At 43.5% G+C, this 18,650-nt stretch overlaps 1 protein-coding gene across 6 annotated transcripts in view; it reads right to left on the bottom strand.

The window, feature by feature from the left end:
• Nucleotides 1–18,650, bottom strand: part of Ano2 (anoctamin 2) — a 339,560-nt gene that overhangs the window by 246,162 nt on the left and 74,748 nt on the right. For 4 of the 6 annotated variants that reach the window (XM_021190379.1, XM_021190380.1, XM_021190382.1 and 1 more), the window contains one exon: nucleotides 7,321–7,419. The exons of the other annotated variants lie outside the window; for them this stretch is intronic. In XM_021190379.1, the coding sequence (XP_021046038.1) occupies nucleotides 7,321–7,419 (99 nt within the window). The remainder of the gene's footprint in view (nucleotides 1–7,320; nucleotides 7,420–18,650) is intronic. 6 annotated transcript variants of the gene reach the window in all.

Genomic DNA, 18,650 nt, shown 5'->3' with positions numbered 1-18,650 from the left:
TCTCTCTCTCTCTCTCTCTCTCTCTCCTCTTTGACTGGAGAGTCCCAGCTCACATCTGAATAGCTGAGATGCAAGACATTCGGTGTTCCCAGAAGAAGTACAATCCCTGAAGCAGGACAGAGACCATGAGCTTTGGGGGTCAGGAGGAGGAATACATTCTGTAAGACGTTGAGAAGTCAGCTATAGCCAAACCAGAAGTCCCTGGAGAGGCAGTGATAAGTTTCTAAGAACAATTTCCAAAAATATATACAGCTTAATGGAGTCAGTAGTTTCCTCCTAAGGGGCTACTCAAGATAATTAAATTGTCAGGCTTCTTTCCTTCTTAATTGGAATTATGTAAGCTTAGTCTGGTTTTCTCACACTTATCATGAAATGTTGATAGCATCTATGTGATTTCTGTTAGGGAAAGGCAGAAATGGATCATTCCTTAATAAATGCTGTTTTATGAACATGAACGTCAAAACATGGGCTCCATTGGATTGATTATATCATTAACTCATCAGAAATGTGCTTAAATGATTTTGCAGTAAAGCCCTCCCTGAGCTACACTTTAATATCAAATCCTCTATTCTTATCCAAAATCTGTATAGGAAGTGGTCACAGACAGATCACCCTAGGAATATCTATAACACGCCACAAACATTCCCATTTGCACAAGGCTCAGGGAGCATGGCAGAAGATGGGGGACTAACTATAAGGGTCAAAGGTCAGCAAGGACTGGAGAAAGCAGTACCGTCTGCACATGACAGGGTCACTGCACTCATGAATTCACAGCAGCAGTGGCTACCGCACAGGTCAAGCCAACCAGCACTAGTGTAAGGGGGGGGGGCACTGACAAGGCTTCCCCCTGATTGAGGAGCTACAGATGGACGATGGCTTCCGGGGAAGTAAAAGTCAGTTGTCTTTAAGGATGTGGACCCTGGGAAGCTCACTATGTTCCAATGATGAGTGTATGAGAAGCACAAACTGGACTGGATGGGTTATTAAGCAAGAGGAGAGAGGATACAAAGCTGAGAAGGTAGAGAGATGGGAATAGACCTGGGAGAATATAGGGTAGGAGTGAGGTGGGTGACTATGACCAAAGAACATTGTGGTGGTTTGAATGAAAATGGCCCCCATAGGCTCTTGGATTTCAAAGCTTAGTTACCTGGGAGTAGAACTGTTTGAAAGGATTAGGACTAGGAGGTGTGGCCTTGTTGGAGTAGGTGTGGCCTTGTTAGAGGAATTATGTCATTGGACTTTGAGGCTTCAAAAGCCCAGTGCATGTATGCGTGCATGTAGCATGTCTGCCTGCTGCCTATGGATCAGTTTGTAAAGCTCTCAGTACTGTTTCCACGCTTACCACCATAATGATCATAGACTAAGCCTCTGAAACTATAAGCAAGCCCCCAGTTCAATGCTTTCTTCTCTAAGAGTTATCTTGGTCATGATTTCTCTTCACAGCAATAGAATTATAACAAAGACATACATTGTATGACATTCTCAAAAGAATTAATGAAAGTATTATATTTTTTACAGAAAGCAAAGGTTATTCCAGGAGCTGGGCAGATGTTCAGTAGTTAGGAGTGCTTGCCACTCTTCTAGAGGACCCAAGTTCAAGTCCCAGCATCGATGTTGGATTATAAGTTTATGACCACATGTAACTCCAGACCAGGATACATGACACCCACTTCTGGCCTCCACCGACACTGCACTCACATTACATGTATACACACATGACACACACACAGACACACAGACACACAGACACACAGACACACATACCATAATCTTAGGTCTTTTTTTAAAAAAAGATTGTACTGGTTAGTTTTGTGTCAACTTGACACAGCCGGAGTTATCACAGAGAAAGTAGCTTTAGTTGGGGAAATGCCCCCCATGAAATCCAGCTGTGGGGCATTTTCTCAATTAGCGATCAAGGGGGAGAGGCCCCTTGTGGGTGGGACCATCTCTGGGTTGGTAGTCTTGGGTTCTATAAGAGAGCAGGCTGAGCAAGCCAGGGGAAGCAAGCCAATAAGAACATCCCTCCATAGCTTCTGCATCAGCTCCTGCTTTCTGACCTGCTTGAGTTCCAGTCCTGCATCCTTTGGTGATGAACAGCAGTATGGAAATGTAAGCTGAATAAACCTTTTCCTCCCCAACTTGCTTCTTGGTCATGATGTTGTGCAGGAATAGAAACCCTGACTAAGACAAAGATCATTCATTCTGGCCTCAAATGTAAATGCATGACTGAAAACCCAATCTCTTATATGTTGTTCAGAGCCTTTCAATAAAGTTAATACTTTGTTAATAAAACTTTTAAAAAAAAAATTTAAAAACACCTTTGTCCTTCCCACCCCCACAACAAAACAATTCCTCATGAAGACAGCATGAGCCACAGTTCCCGTTGCTCTGGCTACCAGGAAGCTCCACATGAAATTCTGTCTGACTTGCATCTGTTATCTTTAGTTCCAATTTCTATCACCTTTATTTCTCCTGTGTTTCCCTACTTACCCCAGAATGTATAGGTCTCTTTCATCTGTTATTTGTTTGTTTGTTTTATTTCCTGTTCTTTTGTTGTAAAGTGGGCCATTTGTATTTTTTTCTTTCTAGTCTCTAATTCAGACTTCATTTTGAGAAGACATGTCATACATTCACACCTGAGAGCAGAGCCCAGAGTAGAATTTTCCCGTGTCACACCTGTCATGTGACTGCCTCCCCTTGGAATAGGTTCTCTCAGCTCTCCCTGCTGAGTGGTGAATCTTCCCACAAGCTTTCCCAATCAAGGCCCAGCAGACTCCCCACATAGAACCACCATGTTACAGACACCCTGCTCTCTAGGAAACAGAATCCCCTTCCCAGTCCATAGTCTAATGGCCATCTGTTCTTGCCTCTCCACAGGCTGCATCTGGGCTGCTGGCCCTGTAGGTGAAGGCGTGGCCCTGGGCCCACCTCCTACAGTGCTGCAGATGCTGGCTGTGAAGGACTAGGAAAGGGAAAGTGCAGACAGGAGCAACCCAACCCAGTGCCCACTGTGCAGCCTGACACACGTGGCAGTGAAGCATACAGCAACTGGAGCCACAGTGATGGTGGATGTCATGGAGACGTGCAGCACTGGGTCAGACATTTCCATAACTTGCTGCCCCTACACCTGCCCTTCACTACAGGGTGACTCCTGTATGGAAGGCATGGAGATCTCTAGCCCAGCTCTTTTTTTTTTTTTTTTTTTTTTTAACTCTGACAACACTCTCTACTTACATGCAAAGGACACTTAATCTGATGTCTTTGTGGGCTCCTGGAGGTAGCACTGAGACCCCTTAATACCAGTCGTCAATCTACTAGCAACAGCCACCAAAGTGCTGACAGACCAGACAAAAGTGGTATCCACCCATCCCAGCTCTGTGTCCTCTTGAGCTGTATTAACATGACTTCATGGACAAGAATAATCCTATAAAAACCCCAATTATTATGCACACACACACACACACATACACACACACATACACATGAACACACACACACACACACTCATCTATACCCAGCCTTATCTCTGCTAGAAGCTTGAGAAATGTGAATGTCAAGGGTAAAAAAAGGGGGGAGGGTATTCACTCACATAAATAAGCAAGTGGGGGGGGATGGCCTAGATGCTTACTGGGATCTAGAAGCACCATCTCTAGAATAAGCAGAAGAGGTAAGACATCTGCCCCCCAACACCCATCTCAAATCTTCCTAGACTGTCCAGCACCAAAGGTCAGGCTTCCTACCCCCTCCTGTGTGTGCCTGGTGAATGTCCCTTACAAAAATGCAGGCCCCTCTGTTGTTGTTTTTGGAAAACAAATGTTTCCTTCCAAGATTCCCCCTCCCAGTTAATATTTCTGCTCAGTACTCTGAGTCCCTGGACACATTACAATGGATTTGTGCAGGTTTGAGACCTCAACTTCACGATTTCCTCCACATCTTTCCGGTCTCTCTGGACCTTACTGGGTTATGATCCAAGCCATCGCCGACCTGAGCAATGCTTTATGGATCCTGTACCATGCCCTGCTCTTCCTCCACATCCCCACCACCCACAGGATGTGGTTCTCTGCAAATGTGGCTTATTCTCTTTTTAGTCACTTTCCAGACCCGTGTTTAAAAGGAGCAATGCTGGCCCTCCAGCAGACTGTCATGTCTCCTCTTCCCGGATCTGACCCTCAGCCCTCCCTTACTGCAGGAACTGGACTTATCCTACCCCCAGCCTTGGGATCAGAGTCTCTGATTAATTTTTACAAGCACATGTATCCTACCCAGCACAAATTATATCCTCCTCATCTGCTTATAAGACCCCCTTGTGAGGCCAACTACAAGGCCCCAAATGCTGTGAATATGGAGAACAGCAGGGGCCATGTGGCTGAACCCACAGACAGATGCCAGAACTTTCCACCTGTGCGGAGTCTGGGAAATGCTAGGAGAAAGTGTTTTCAGTTATCTACAGCCTGGAGGAGCAGTCACAGCCTCACCCAGACCCCAACCCCCAACTTTCTAGGCAGAGTTATGTTGTGTTCTGCAGATAGCCTACAACTGATCTCAATAGCTGGCCTCTAATAGCTGCCTTCTGCCTGGATCTATGCACACTTTCAGTTGCCCTGGGCCCTGTTCTGGGCTCACCAGGGCCTGGACAGCTCTGTATCCTCAAGGCCCTCCAAAGACCAAAGATGTCATAGAGCAGAAACTGCCTTCAGACTGGCTGTCTATTGGTCAGAAAAGAAGCTGACTTGGTACTAAGACTTAAGAAAACACAGAAAAATAGGTTTTTCTTTTTTTAAAAAAAAAACAGACTCAAGAGCAAACTCTTGCATTTCCACACCACCCTTTTAGAACCAGGTTCTTAAAATCACCCACTGAGAAATTAACAGCAGGCAACATTCTGCCTGAATCATAGACAGGGAAACTGAAGCTCTGAAAGAGGAAGTGATATTCTCAAATCACACAGTAAATGAGTGGAAATCCCAGGCTTTACGTCTGTTCTTGGGACTTATCTAGTATAATGTCTAACGTCTTGAACTGTTCAAATGAAAAGGAGAGACCCCAAAGATGGATACTTCATACCATGGCTTGTCCAGGCTAACTCGTTTACAAACTCAAGTCCTGTCTGTACAACACTTGCTAAGTTCCAAACAGCTAATGTATGGGAGCTGCAGCCCAGGAGGAGACAGGCATGACATTTATGCAAAGCTACCTTACAGAGCTGGGAAGAGACACAGCAGGTAGGAAGCAGGGGTGACTTGGAGGTCACCTGGACAGGAGGAATCAAGGTGGCAGAAAAACAAGAGGTGTTAAGGAATGAGTGATGGTGCAAAGGACAGAGAAGAGAGCAAGGTAGGTGGTGGAAAGACAGCATGAGAGAACAAGAAGGATGGGAGAAGAGCCACAAAGAAAGCCAGGCAGTACACTGAGGATGCAGATAATGGTACTCGGTTCTCCAGCGCCTCTAAGTTCTCTACTATGAGGACCATGGTCTCCACTACTGCTCTTCATGGATAATAGACACTTGCTCACCTTCTTCCCAAACACCAGACAGCAAAGATGAAAACAGAGAGCAAGACACACGTAGTCTGGGGTGAAGACAACATCAGCTATTCAACTAAACCAAAGAAAAGGGACAAGAGAAGTGAATGGAGTTGGTCAAGGTAGGATCCTACCAGAAAGAACTAGAAGCTTCTACCCAAAACTGAGACATGGGTTGTATTGCTAAGAGACCAGGCATACATCAGCTGGGAAGAGTGGCATTCGGAACAAAGATGGCACATAGATTTCTATCAGTGGTACTAGAAATAAGAAGACTAACCCAGAGGATGAAGAACATAGCAATATTGGAGACAATACCTGTGTGAGAAGCTGGGCATGGTGGCACACACCTGCAGTCTTAGCATTTGGGCAGCTGAGATAGGAAGTGTTTAAGTCTGAGGCAGGTCTGGGCTACAAAGAAAGATTCTCAGTGTCCCAAATAAGTGAATGAAAAAAACGATAAAATAGTATGACTATTTCAAACATGTGGTTCCTGCAAAATTGTGTTTTATCAAAAAAAAAACAAACAAACAAACTCATGTCTGTGTTTATTATTTAATGTACATTTCTTAGTCCAGCTTACTAAATTATAAGAACAGAATCTATAGATTCTATTCTTCTTGCAGAGTAGGAATTGCTGCTGGCTCAAACACATATTGGCATTTGATGAGTGGTTTTTGACAGGCACTAGACCTGTTGGCAGTGAAAATGGTGCAAGCACAGTTAGTGGTATGAGTTGGTATTTCCGGCTCTAAGGATGTTCTCAGTAGTGGGAATGAGATGGGGAAGTGGGGACAGCAGTCCTGAGAGGCAGCAGATTAGGGGGTTCTGTTCCTGACAGGGAGGTAGAAAAGCTTCTCAGGAGGAGAATCATTTGTGAAAGAGCACTGCATGGGGCAGAAGCACACAAAGAGAGAGATCTTACCCACAAATCACCACCTGTGGTTAACACAACAACCCCCCCCCCCCCCCCCGCCTGTTCCAGTACCCTCCCAAAGACACATCACAAAAGGTCAGAATGCAGTCCCACTCTTTCCCCTAAAATACCCAAGGAGAAGGAATCAGAACCTTAGAAACAACTCATTCTCTTCTCGCGGGAGCTGTTTGCTGGATCTTGTTGTACAAGGAGACATAGCAGTTGAAAATTCACTGGGGAGGTTTTTATAAATTGTACAGACACTGTTCTAATTGAAAACTGCCTCCCACACCATCTAAACTGTGAGGCGCCCAGCCCACACAGCACAACTGCCTGGGGATGTGTTTCCCACAGCTCTGGTCCCAGAACCTCATTCCATTCCAAGCAAGAGAACTGAAATCTCCAGGTGGGACACTGGTACGGAGCTCAGGAAAACACCTCCCACATGGCTTCAATCTACTCCTGTGTTGAAGGACCTCCTAGTTTATGGAGGAGCAAAAGCCACCATTTGTGCCCATAGTGTCCTTGGTGCTATTTTACCATCCCACCTCGCTGTCGGATCCCATGGCCAGATTCACTACAGAAAAATGCCTGACGGTTCTAGACCTTCATGAACCACAGGATGGGAGTCACAGTGGGAAAAATGAAGATGAGACTTCCCAGAAAGCACAGCCCAGGTGGCAGACAGACAGACAGACAGATAGACAGAGGACTACCAGTTCTCTGTCCCACCCACCTCATGGCCACAAACTTAGCATCCCTGGGGAGACAAGTTTGACTTCAATTCCAAAACAAGCCACATCCCCCTGGCCCAGACCCCAAGTCATCCACATGCATCCAGCCCCCAGGAGGCCCAGAATCCCGGAGAAACAAGAGCATACTTTCTTGGTGGGGACTTTGATCTTCAAGAACTCTGCTTCCCTGGCCAGCACCTGCCATGGGGCGTGGATCCGGACAAAGACAGACCCCTGGCTTTTGCTCTGTAAGGTACAAAGGGGAGAGAAATAGAGACACTTGTAAGAACACAGCTAAAACTCTCCATTCCCAGTTCTAGAAGCCCAGTCTTCCCGTTCCTTCAGTTTGGGACTTCCGTTCCCTCTAAATGTCCTTAGGAGCCAGTCTCACACAGCCATATCCAACTTCTCCATGGTGTTCCAGATACATTGTGATTCCATAGTGTCCGGGCTCCCAAAGAGTAGTGCATGGAGACTGGTGACTTCGTGGGGACAATAAAAATTTTGTTGACAGATCTGAAAGTTATACAACTAGGATTTCCATGGAAATTCTACAAATGCAGTAACAGTTGGTCAGCTAGCCACTGCTGGCATTCAACGAACAGACTTCAGTTTGTCTCCAGTCACAGATTCTGTTGTTCACTGGTCCAATTTGTGCTTCTACCAGTATGCTGGGTGGTTGCCCCAAATTACAGAAGTGACCACCCACGCCTTAGAGCAGGTGACACAGACAGCAATACAAATACCCTACTCAAAATAATGTCAACACATCATTCCTAAACAAGTTCCGTGTGGACCTAGCCTGAATCTGCATCCCAGGACAACAGGGATGTCACTCAAAAGGAAAGAAGATGCAGTGATCAGAAAATTAGAGTAAGTCAGCAATCTACATGGCCTTGGTCACCATGTCTGAAATAAACATTTGCCAGACTGCAGCAAAGATTCAACATCATCTTCAAACAAAAGATGAATAATAAATTCTTTGGGCTATTAATTAATTTTGTCACTAAAGAATGAAAGAGGACCAAAACTGAGCAGTAGAATCTGGCAAAGGATCTATTCAGGGTGCTTTTAAAATATTCTGAAAACCAAAAAGTCCAAATACTGGATGCAGAGAGAAAGTGGAATGTGTTGGTTGTCACTTTCTTCATCAAATGATTATTGGAAATTACATAGAAACGTTGCACTGCCCTAGGAGGAAGCAAATGAAGAAGCAAATGTACCATTTGTATGAGGATAGAGCCACTGGGGTACAGAGTGGGAGCTGTGTTCTAGCGATTCTCTCTAGAAATGCTGGGTGGGGGCAGCTTCCATTCACACCTAGACATCCACGCACTAGAAGTGAGGGTGTTGTGTTAAACAAATATATACTGTGTGAAGCAAGATATATGGGGTCATGCTGAGAAGACACAAACTCCGCACAGTCCACATATGCAGGTGCTCCTACTGAAATCCATCCCCCAGGTTTATTTACAGAAAGCCAGTTGTTCAGCGACAGTGTCCGAGGATCTTGGCTTAGGGTTAAAGATAACACTAGAAGCCATGAACTCATGGCTCCGACTGTCCCTTTCCAGTATGCAAGGGAGACAAGCAGGCATGTAGAAGGGACTGCTTTGTCCCCTAGGGACTATGAAAGCGCTCACATGTTTATGAAATAAAGACAAATATGGTAGAGCATTCATGTTGCAAAGGAAGAATATTTATAATTCTTAAATGGTGACCTCAACACACACACACACACACACACACACACACACACACACACANACACACACACACACACACACACACACACACACACACACACACACACACACACATTTAGTAGTTCAGGTTTCCAGAACCTAACACTTCAGGAATGCAAGCTCATCATTTGCAAGGTAGAAGAATGAGGAATGAGCCAGAAAAGTAGGTGTTGTGATTGTCTATACTTTAGAAACCAAACAAAGAAGATTCAGTGTTTGCCCAACATTACAAAAAGAATTAAGTGTGATAAAATAATTTCCAAACCCAGGAAGTGTTTGCTCTCACTGACTCTATTCAATGGAGAGAGATATGCCTTGTTAGTGGCTGAAATTACCTATCAGCCAATACACAATCAAATCAGAGGCACATACAGAATCTCATGGCAGCCCTTCAATAGACACTCAACCTTCCAGATCCTACATACAGCAGGGTTCCGACACAGTTAAGGGAAGTGTTCTTTGGTTGAGAAGAAAAAAGAAAACCTCTCCCAGGTTTCTTTCTGCCTCCATCTTTGGTTGGAACATCTAGGATAGCTAGACAGTGTCATCGATCACTTGCTGCTCTTTCTAACTGTAACTTGAGCTTTTGCTCCATGAAATTCAAAAGCAAGAGAAGGAAGCATCTGCAGGACTGCCCTCTGTGGTCCAGGTCTCTGTTGTGCCCCCCCCCCAAAAGATGCTGTTGATGAAAGGTGGCAAGCAGCGTCTTCCCTCACACTCAGATGGAATCAAGGCATCATTAATTCTAATATCTCGTGCTTTGTCTTTATTTCAGAATTGAGACAAATGCCTTTTAAACTTTATTGAGACATTGTGTCTTGGTCTGGTGCCAAATGTCCACTAAGTGGGTACAGATGTTCAAAGTTTGAGAAAGGGTTGGGAGGGGGGAGCAAAGGCCAAATTCCACGGCCGTGGTGGCAGACTGCTAGCTGTCCCCAGACAGTCATTCTCATTTTCTTCATTTTTCACAGAGCAGATGGTCCTTAAGGATCAAGACTATATGTCCTTTGCAGTGAGGCGTTCCCAGGATTTTGGTAATTGCCGGCCAACATGATGAATGTGTTACAAAGAGGCAGCTTCCAGCAGCCTTCTTCAAAGACAACAATAGGTACCTTTGACTCTTCATCTTCTTCTGTCCACATATCTGTTGCCTGGATACAAGCTTGTATCTCAGTCCTTGAGGTCAAAGTCCAGACCAGTAACATCAAAAAATTAACAGAGAATTTGGGTCTGGGGATGCCTCCTGCATCCTTATGAGGAAGACAGAATTCTACCTTGTTTGGGTGCTATGATTTTAGAAGCTCTGTCCTTTGCAGCCCAGCCTTACATCAATGGATGCAAAACTGTTTCCCAATAAGAACGTTAATTTTCTCTAAAGAAGCATTCTGCTTTTCTGTATTCTCCAAACAGAACTTGCTTGAAATGAAAGTCAGAGCTGGGACGTGGTTTTTGTTGTTGTTGTTTGTTTGTTTGTTTGTTTGTTTTTTGGTGAACAGTCAGTCCTCATGATCCTTCCATGTCACAAAGTAGTGTCACCTTCCTATAAAAAGAGGGGTATCTGGGCTGACATAGAGTGTAGGCTGGTGTGCCTCGTTGCTCTTCTGAAGAAAAGCAAATACAGGAAAACTGTCAGCCAAGCTCTGTCTCACTGACCCAGGAGTCTAAAATTGAAGGTTAATGTGCATCAAGCTAAACACCACCTCCACGGCCACCGCCAACAACAACAACAACAAAATGTTTCTTGTTCTGTGGTCCTAGGTGTTTCCTGTTCCACCCTGTTTGGGTACTTGGGATCTTTGGAAGCAGTGTAGAAGGATATGAAGAACTTGGAGTTTCCATTCTAACAGATGGAGGTTTGAACCCAGATTTTATAGTTGTGGGGACCTTGGCCAGTAAGTCAGTTAAGCAAGGGAGCCTCAGTTTCTCCAAAAGAATAGGAGAGTCAAAAATCATTTCAGAACATTGAGGAGTTGAGATTAAGTAGTCAACTCCCTTCTGGTGTCTCTTGGAGAATGTTGTGTGAACATTATTAGCCTTTAACTAGGCTCCACCCAGATATCAGGTCTGCTTCTGAGCTGGGACAGTACCCAGCTTGTCCTTTATATTCCTCAAGCACTTCACACAGCATCACACACAACAGTGAGCCTCCACTGGGAAAAACTGGTTTCTGTTAGATTAAAATTGTGAATCAGTAATCCTGTTTCTGTTATGCGATGCACTTTAAAAATTATCCACAGGATTTTAATATCCGTTGGGCCATAAAGGAACTCACAGATCCAAGACAGAAAGTATCTGCAGGATTTGAGAACAGGGTCAGAATACTTGACTTTCAGAAACACACATGAAAGTTGACATAAAGCATAAGACAGTTGCCATCTTACCCATCTCTAAGAGATTTTATAACTAAACTTTCATCTGGAGAGGATCCCAAACCAAAGCAAAAAACTAGCATTAAAGTAAAATGCATGCTACATGGAACATGGTTGTCAGCAGAAGAAAGATAGTATAAGAAGCCCTAGCATGTGAATCATCTCACCAAAGGTTATCAGTCTTTTTTAACTTCTGTTATCCGTTAGTCCCCCAAATGTCCCCACCACTAAGCACACAGCCAAAAGCTGGACTCACAAAGCAGGCAAGTAAAATCCAGCTCATTAAATTATGGGTTGTGGAGCCCACATGGTGTGGCATGACTGAATGTGGGAGTTATTAAAATTGTGTGCAAGGGTAAAATGTTTCTGAATGCACCGTGGCCAAAACTTAATTCAAAATCAGTCAGGTAATAGGTCTGAGATGTTTCTGGCAGTATTCATCTGAGATTCACCACAAGAATTCACCAATGCCTTGGTTCCAATCACACAACAAGTATACTTTGCATCACGTGTCAGTGCTCCACACAGCACCAACGGGCGCTAACCAAACCACCTCATTGGGACTGGAGACTTGTAGTTGGTTGGTTGGTTGGTTGGTTGGTTTGGTTCGGTTTGGTTTGGTTTGGTTTGGTTTGATTGAGGGGAGAGTTTTTTTTCTATATATACACAATTTTCTGTTCTTACATACAAAATGGTTTTGTAATGGAAAGCAAAGAATTTTCATATTGTCTACAGCCTATAAGGAATAAAATTAGTGTATCTTTGGAATGTGCTATGTTAGTATGGGCAATTTTTAAAATGGCTGTGTTGCCGACTTGACTTTCATTTTTCAATCCACTAAATGAATTTTGATTTGGGATCAGAACAGAGTTTCCAATAATTTCTAAAATGATATTAAATATACTTCTGCTATTTGGTACCACATATTTATATGAAGTAATATTCTCAGCATTGATGATTATCAACTCTGAAAAAATGGTGAAGATGTTCTATGCCCTACAGTATCAAATAGTTAGCTAAGATTTAATTCTTTATGTAAAATTCTTCATGTAAAAATGAACAACAGCATCCATTTCATACATATATCCAAGGTCACACAAAAGTTTTTTGGGTAAAGGAGTATCTCTGGTGAAGAAAGTTTAAACAGCCCTGATTTAAGGTACCATGCCTCCTCCTCACCACGCCTCCTCTTTCTCCTCCTCCTCCTCCTCCTCCTCCTCATACTTCAGCCACACAGCCCTGTTCTTTGATATCTGACAAACTCCATCCAACTTCCTGCCTCGGAGCACTGATCATCATCCAGCCAACTTCCCACCTCAGAAGTTCCTTGTGCTTAATCTCCTCCATTTCTAAGTTATCCTCTTACCCTCAGACCCAGCCAGCTCCTTTGTGGGGCTTAGCTTGAGCACCTCTTCTGCATGAGCAGTTCTGCGGCCCTAGATGATGTTTAATTTCTTGTTTTGACCTGTATAATTCTGTCCCTTTTCCTTCATAGTTCTGTGCCCATCATTTGTAATCATACTGTTAAAATCTGCCTTTCAGGCTAGAGATCCAATTTCGTAGAGACAGAATACATCATACTGATTGCTCTTTCCTCAAAGCCAGCAGAGTACCTGGCATAGGGCAAATGCTCAGCGAATATTTTTATTTCAGTATACATAAAAATAACCCATTGTATTTTAGTCCTGTGACTACTCTCTGAAAACTGAGAACCACAGTCCAGAAAGTAATTGGTGACCTTGGCCAAAAAAGTACAAATGTAATTGTTTGGGCAAGATAATTCAATTGCCCTTACATGGATTTCCTGAATGTTTCTCTTATGCCAGCAACTAAAGTCATTCACATTTGCACCTGCTCTTGAGCCTTGTAAGAGCCCTGAAGGGCTTTTCCATTTCTGCTGGGAACCTCTGGTCCCCATTGCATATGCAGATCTCTGTTCCTTCTCCTAGAAGCATTGGCACATACCCCAGTACTCATGAAACCCAACCGAAATTGAAGTTAAATTGTATATATATCTGGGAACACTCTGCCTCGTGAGCTAATAGAGTAGAAGAATCGTGAGTAGAAGAATCGGGGATACTCTGGATAATAAAAGATTTATCACGCATAAGTTTGGAGTATGTTTACTTGTCAAACATCAGATGGTCGTGGAACTGTTCAACATATCCATTGCTGATAGCTCATGAACCCAGGGACTGGATATTAAAATGCAAACGCAGAGCCATTTCACCAGAAAGAATCCAAGTGGTCACAAGACTCTGGAGTCAGAGAGACCTCCAAAGATCTCGGACAAACATTCCCTCTCAAACAGCCATAGCCACTGAGCACCGTAGGTTGAATAGGTACAGGTAGATAGTAGTAGAACCAGGTTAGAAATGCATGGTTCCTGGCCCTGGGGTCTTCCCTTATTATCCATGAGCTCAGGCCATCCTGAATCCTTCCCCTCACAAGATATCAGTCACTGGGGGTAGAAGAATAGAGATCAGAACTAAAGTAGACTTGTCCCTACCCCAGTCACCTCTCTCCTGCTTCCTAGCTGCTTCTCCAAACTCCTGGTGAGAATATACTGATTGTTTATGTCTTCTTGTTGTTATCCAACAATTCCATGTGGCTTCACAAGACCACGTCTTCCCTCTAGAGAGACAAGAGTGAATGGGATGCGGCTCCAGCCAAACACTGGAAACTGATACTCCATGAGACTCCTTCCCCACAGTTCTGCCAAACCACCTCACCGCTGACCCCAGAGGCCTCAGTGTACTCTGGTCCCAGGCCATTCTATGAGCCGAGAACATCAGCTGCAGCACATCATGACCCAAGAAGAGGGCTGCCAGAGGAAGGGTGGGAAGAGGAATATGGAAGCATTGGAGGAGGACACAGGAGGGACAGAATCTCTTAGACACCTCTAAGAGTTTACCAATCCAGGTGATCTAGGATCATTAGGAACCAAAGGTCCATGGCTCCATAGTGAGGATGAAAGAACCCCCAGGGTCCCCAAATTCTCAGGGCATCATAGTTAATGTTCAGATGGAGGAGCTCTGTGATCCAGCACTGAGACTGTTCTTACATAGCCATCATTGTGGACTTAGGAGTGGGATATAGCCCTGGGATGGGCCATTCCCAATGTTAGAGCAGAATTGCCTTGAGACACACTCCACAGGTGATGTCCTTGAGGAATCCCAACATCCAAGCAACTTCACTCTAGCTCTTGACCTCCCAGAGACCCTATGACATGGCATTAAGCAAGGGAAGAAGTTCATGACTAGATGAGGAAAGATGAGACCTTGCCCTCCTGTGAGCTTCTGGGTGACAGCCAGAGACATCTCTCCAACTCTGACTTTTGTAGGCCTAGGTAAAGATGGTCAATCATTCATCAAAGCTGGAAGGCAGATCCAAATGCCTACCAAACCCTGCGAAAACACATAAAAAGGCCAGCTATGTGTCCTTCATTATATAAAGTCTTTACCGAGCTGGGCGTGGTGGCGCACGCCTTTAATCCCAGCACTCCGGAGGCAGAGTCAGGTGGATTTCTGAGTTCGAGGCCAGCTTGGTCTACAAAGTGAGTTCCAGGACAGCCAGGGCTATACAGAGAAACCTTGTCTTGAAAAACAACAACAACAACAAAAAAGTCTTTACCAAGTTTGAAGGCAACCAGTAGAGCCATAAGGATCACTCTTGTTATATTTCTAAGCAACCAAATGAGCTGGAACTCAGATGTGACCTCTCAACTTGTCACCAGAGTCTGCACTCTACAGGACCGATCAGTGTACCCGAGACAGGAGCTACCTGGAAGCACCACTCAAAGCCCAGATGAAGACAAGACATGTGGAACATCTGGAGAGCAGACGTCAGAGTCTCTACCACACCAAGGGTTTCATTCTGCTTCAGAAACCATGCATCTGGAAGACATGAAGGATAGGTGTTCCATGTAGGAACATCTCATGAGAAGGCTGCAGGAAGTAGGACCTAAGGACCAGGCATTGGACCTTATCTCCGCCACTCATTAACTACATAATTTCTGACAATCTTCTGTAGTTGAAATTAAGAAACAATTTTTGAATAATTCTCCAATATAATAATACCACCTGATGGCAAGAATGGAAGTCATTTAAAAGAGAGATGTACAAATGTTGGTAATAGATATGTTCATTAACTTGTGATTATTTCCCAGGTATGTGAACTTATCAAAACACAACCAATTATATTTGAGCAGTTAGCTATATATCAGCTATCACTCAATAGAGCTAAGAGGAAACTATATTTTTAAAATGTAAAATAATATCATAACCTCTTTCTTTGCTTTAAAGATATTTTTATTAAAATTTTATGGTTTTTTTCTTAAATTATTTTTAAACCAGCAAAGCTATGGCCACCCGATTTTTGACAAAGCTACCAAAAACATGGTGGAAAAAAGATAGCCCATTCAACAAATAGTGCTGGCAAAACTGGATAGCCAGCTGCAAAAGAATGAAATTAGATCCATATCTTTCCACCTTGTACAAAAACCAATTCAAAGTGGATCCAAGAACCTAGTCTAAAACCTGAAAACTGAAACTGATGGGAGAAACATAAGTCATGTTCTTCAAGACATCAGGTAACCTTCTAAACTTCAATAGCACAGGAATTATCCCCGAGAATCAACACTCACACAGTGCTGGGCATGAAATGAGCTGTTATAAAGAGAAGAAATTATCAGCAGAGGGAACAGACAGCCTATAGAGTGGGAAGAAAACCTTTACCAGATGTACTTCAGGTAGGAAGTTCATATCCAGAATTTGCAACAAACTGCAAAAATGCAGCACCAAGGAAACAAAACTGTCCATCAATGGATGGGCTAATAAAATAACAGTTCTCAAAAACACAAGTGGTCAATAACTACTTTAAAAATCTTCAACAGCCCTAGTCATCCAGGAAGCGCTATTTATATTATATAAACATTTAAATCGGTATTTTATTTTTATTTTTATTGAAAATAATTGTTTTATATAATATAGTATGATTTGGTATTCATTGTAATTAATAAATATTCAAAAGTCAATAATCATTCCACACTAGCTCAGGCTCAAATGAGTTTATCAGCATCTAGGTATTCTATCAAACACAAAGTATATCATAAAATTTGCATAGAATGAGACTTTAAAGAGTAAACTCAAAAGCATGCCCAGTAGCCAGAGTGTAGAATATATCCTTGTCCCTTGGGCCAAAGACATTTGCTTTTGACCTCTTTGGGAATCTTAAGATGAGGGGAAACCACAGCTAAAGCCACTGTGGCAATAGCCATTCTGCCATTCCTCATAGTAAGGGGGAACATGAGGGGGATGGCTTATTTGGGCAGTTTGTATAATATTCCATAAGAATCTGGTGGCCAGGAATAAAGTTTCTATCAACAAAGAAGATCCAGATTCCTTAATGATGCTAAAAGGAAGCACAGTGCCTCTCACAAATACAAGAAAAGGACTAAGGACCAGGCTTCAGGCACACATGACTATTCCCAAGTGGAAGAGTAAAGGCCATTGGTAAGTCATGAGGAAAAAACAGGTGCATGAAGTCCTTTCTAATCTGTCACAGTAAAAGTATTTATAGACAACTGACATCCAGCAAGTGGAATCAGATGTTATAGACTCCAAACTCTCAAAGGCAAAATGGATACCTTCCTATCATTCCCACCAGGGCACTGGGAGCATATTGCCACCCACGTGATGGAAAGGGCACAGAGAGTAGGGGCAGAGGGAGAGACACACCAACTACTAAAGACCAGGAAGTTCCGGTCGGTCCATGATAGTCCCAATTGTTTGTCTTGCCTCATCCCATTTAGTTTAGCATTAGAACATTTTCAAAACTGTTCCAGATGAGACAATAAAGTGTAAAGTCAGCCCATGGATGACCAGCGAGTGCTGCTAAGTTAATCACTAGCAAATCTTCAGGCATTGGTATACTAGTTACATTTGGGTCACTGTGTAAATCTTCTCAGGGAAGACTAGACAGAGCAACTAGGTTTGCAAAGGCAGGAGCCTGTAACAGAGTCTGTTCCCACCCTAGTCGGCCAGGAAGCAGAGAGGAAAGGGAAGAGGATGGAGGAAGGTATAACTTCCAAATCCTTTGTCCTGGTGACCTCCCCTTCTTTCTTAACAGCCCCCAGTCCCCTCTCATGGTCTCACCTCTATGTCCATAGCATACACCTGTTGTCATGCTCCCTTACTTACAAACATTAAAAGTTAGGATCCATATGGGAGAGAGAACACCTGATTTTTCTGACCTCTATTTTCTTGGCCAATATGGAAAATATCCCACTCAGAGAAAGAAACATTTTCAGGCACTGAAAAGCTAGTCACGTGACCCTAAACATCTTCCTACTCCTAATTTCATCCCAATTCAACACTTACATCATTCTTACATTGTAATGCCCTTTCCCTCTCTTCATATTATCATGAACTCCTCCAAAGACGTGCCCCTGCCTCCTCTAAATCATGACTTCCTTATCCCCTAAGGAATATCTTCACTGTTTTCCTGGATTCAATCATCCCCAATGCTTCAATTCAACAAGAATTTATTAGGCAGTAATTGATGGCTCAGAAATGCTTCAAGAGTTCAGGGCACACAAAGCCCATAGGACATCGTCTCCACACAATCTTTCGTCTCTTTGGAAACCAGATAAATGATAGTGAATACATGAGGCAGGTGGATGACTCCAAGACTGGGTGACTGTTGAAAGGGATGCAGGATGACTAATGGCCACTCAGTGACATGCCATCTTCTCAGTCACCAAGGGCTGTCAGAATTTTCTCTAAATATCCTCTTGTATTCCCGTTGTATTGTATTTTGTTTTGCAGCTTTGGGCTTTGGTTGTAATTTTTGTGGATGCTGTTTTGTTCCTTAGTGGTTGGTTGTATGGATGAGTGGATGATGGCTCACTAGTTTTCTTTGACCAGTCATACATTTTCAGTAGAACTGAATAGCTCAAGATTTAGGAAATGAACATACCTATCACCCTGGCCATAATTACAAAGTAGATAAACTATACTTTGTAACATAATAAAAACTACACTGGCCAAGGTGGTTTCTGAGGAAAGGGTTTTCTCTTTCTGTCAGAATCTAGGAGGAGCAGTAGCAAGTCATCCACTTCATACAAAGAGGGCCTGGGTCAGACAAGGGAGCCTTAAATGGAAGATGGAGTCGACATCACAAAACATGTAGCAGAGAAATTATCAGAAAGGGAGAGAATGTCTTTGGAGACAGACACCATTTGAGCTATCACATCAAGCCTCATGAGACCTGCAGCCTTGCAGGCTCCCTGAGTGTGTGAGTGGATAGGTTTGCTACTCAAACACATAAAGTTTTCCTCCTCCTTCTCCTCCTCCTCCTCCTC

Source organism: Mus pahari, chromosome 2 (assembly GCF_900095145.1).
Source record: "Mus pahari chromosome 2, PAHARI_EIJ_v1.1, whole genome shotgun sequence".
Lineage (NCBI taxonomy): Eukaryota > Metazoa > Chordata > Mammalia > Rodentia > Muridae > Mus > Mus pahari.
The sequence above is the reverse complement of the archived record's forward strand: the minus strand, read 5'-3'. Positions and strand labels throughout refer to the sequence as shown.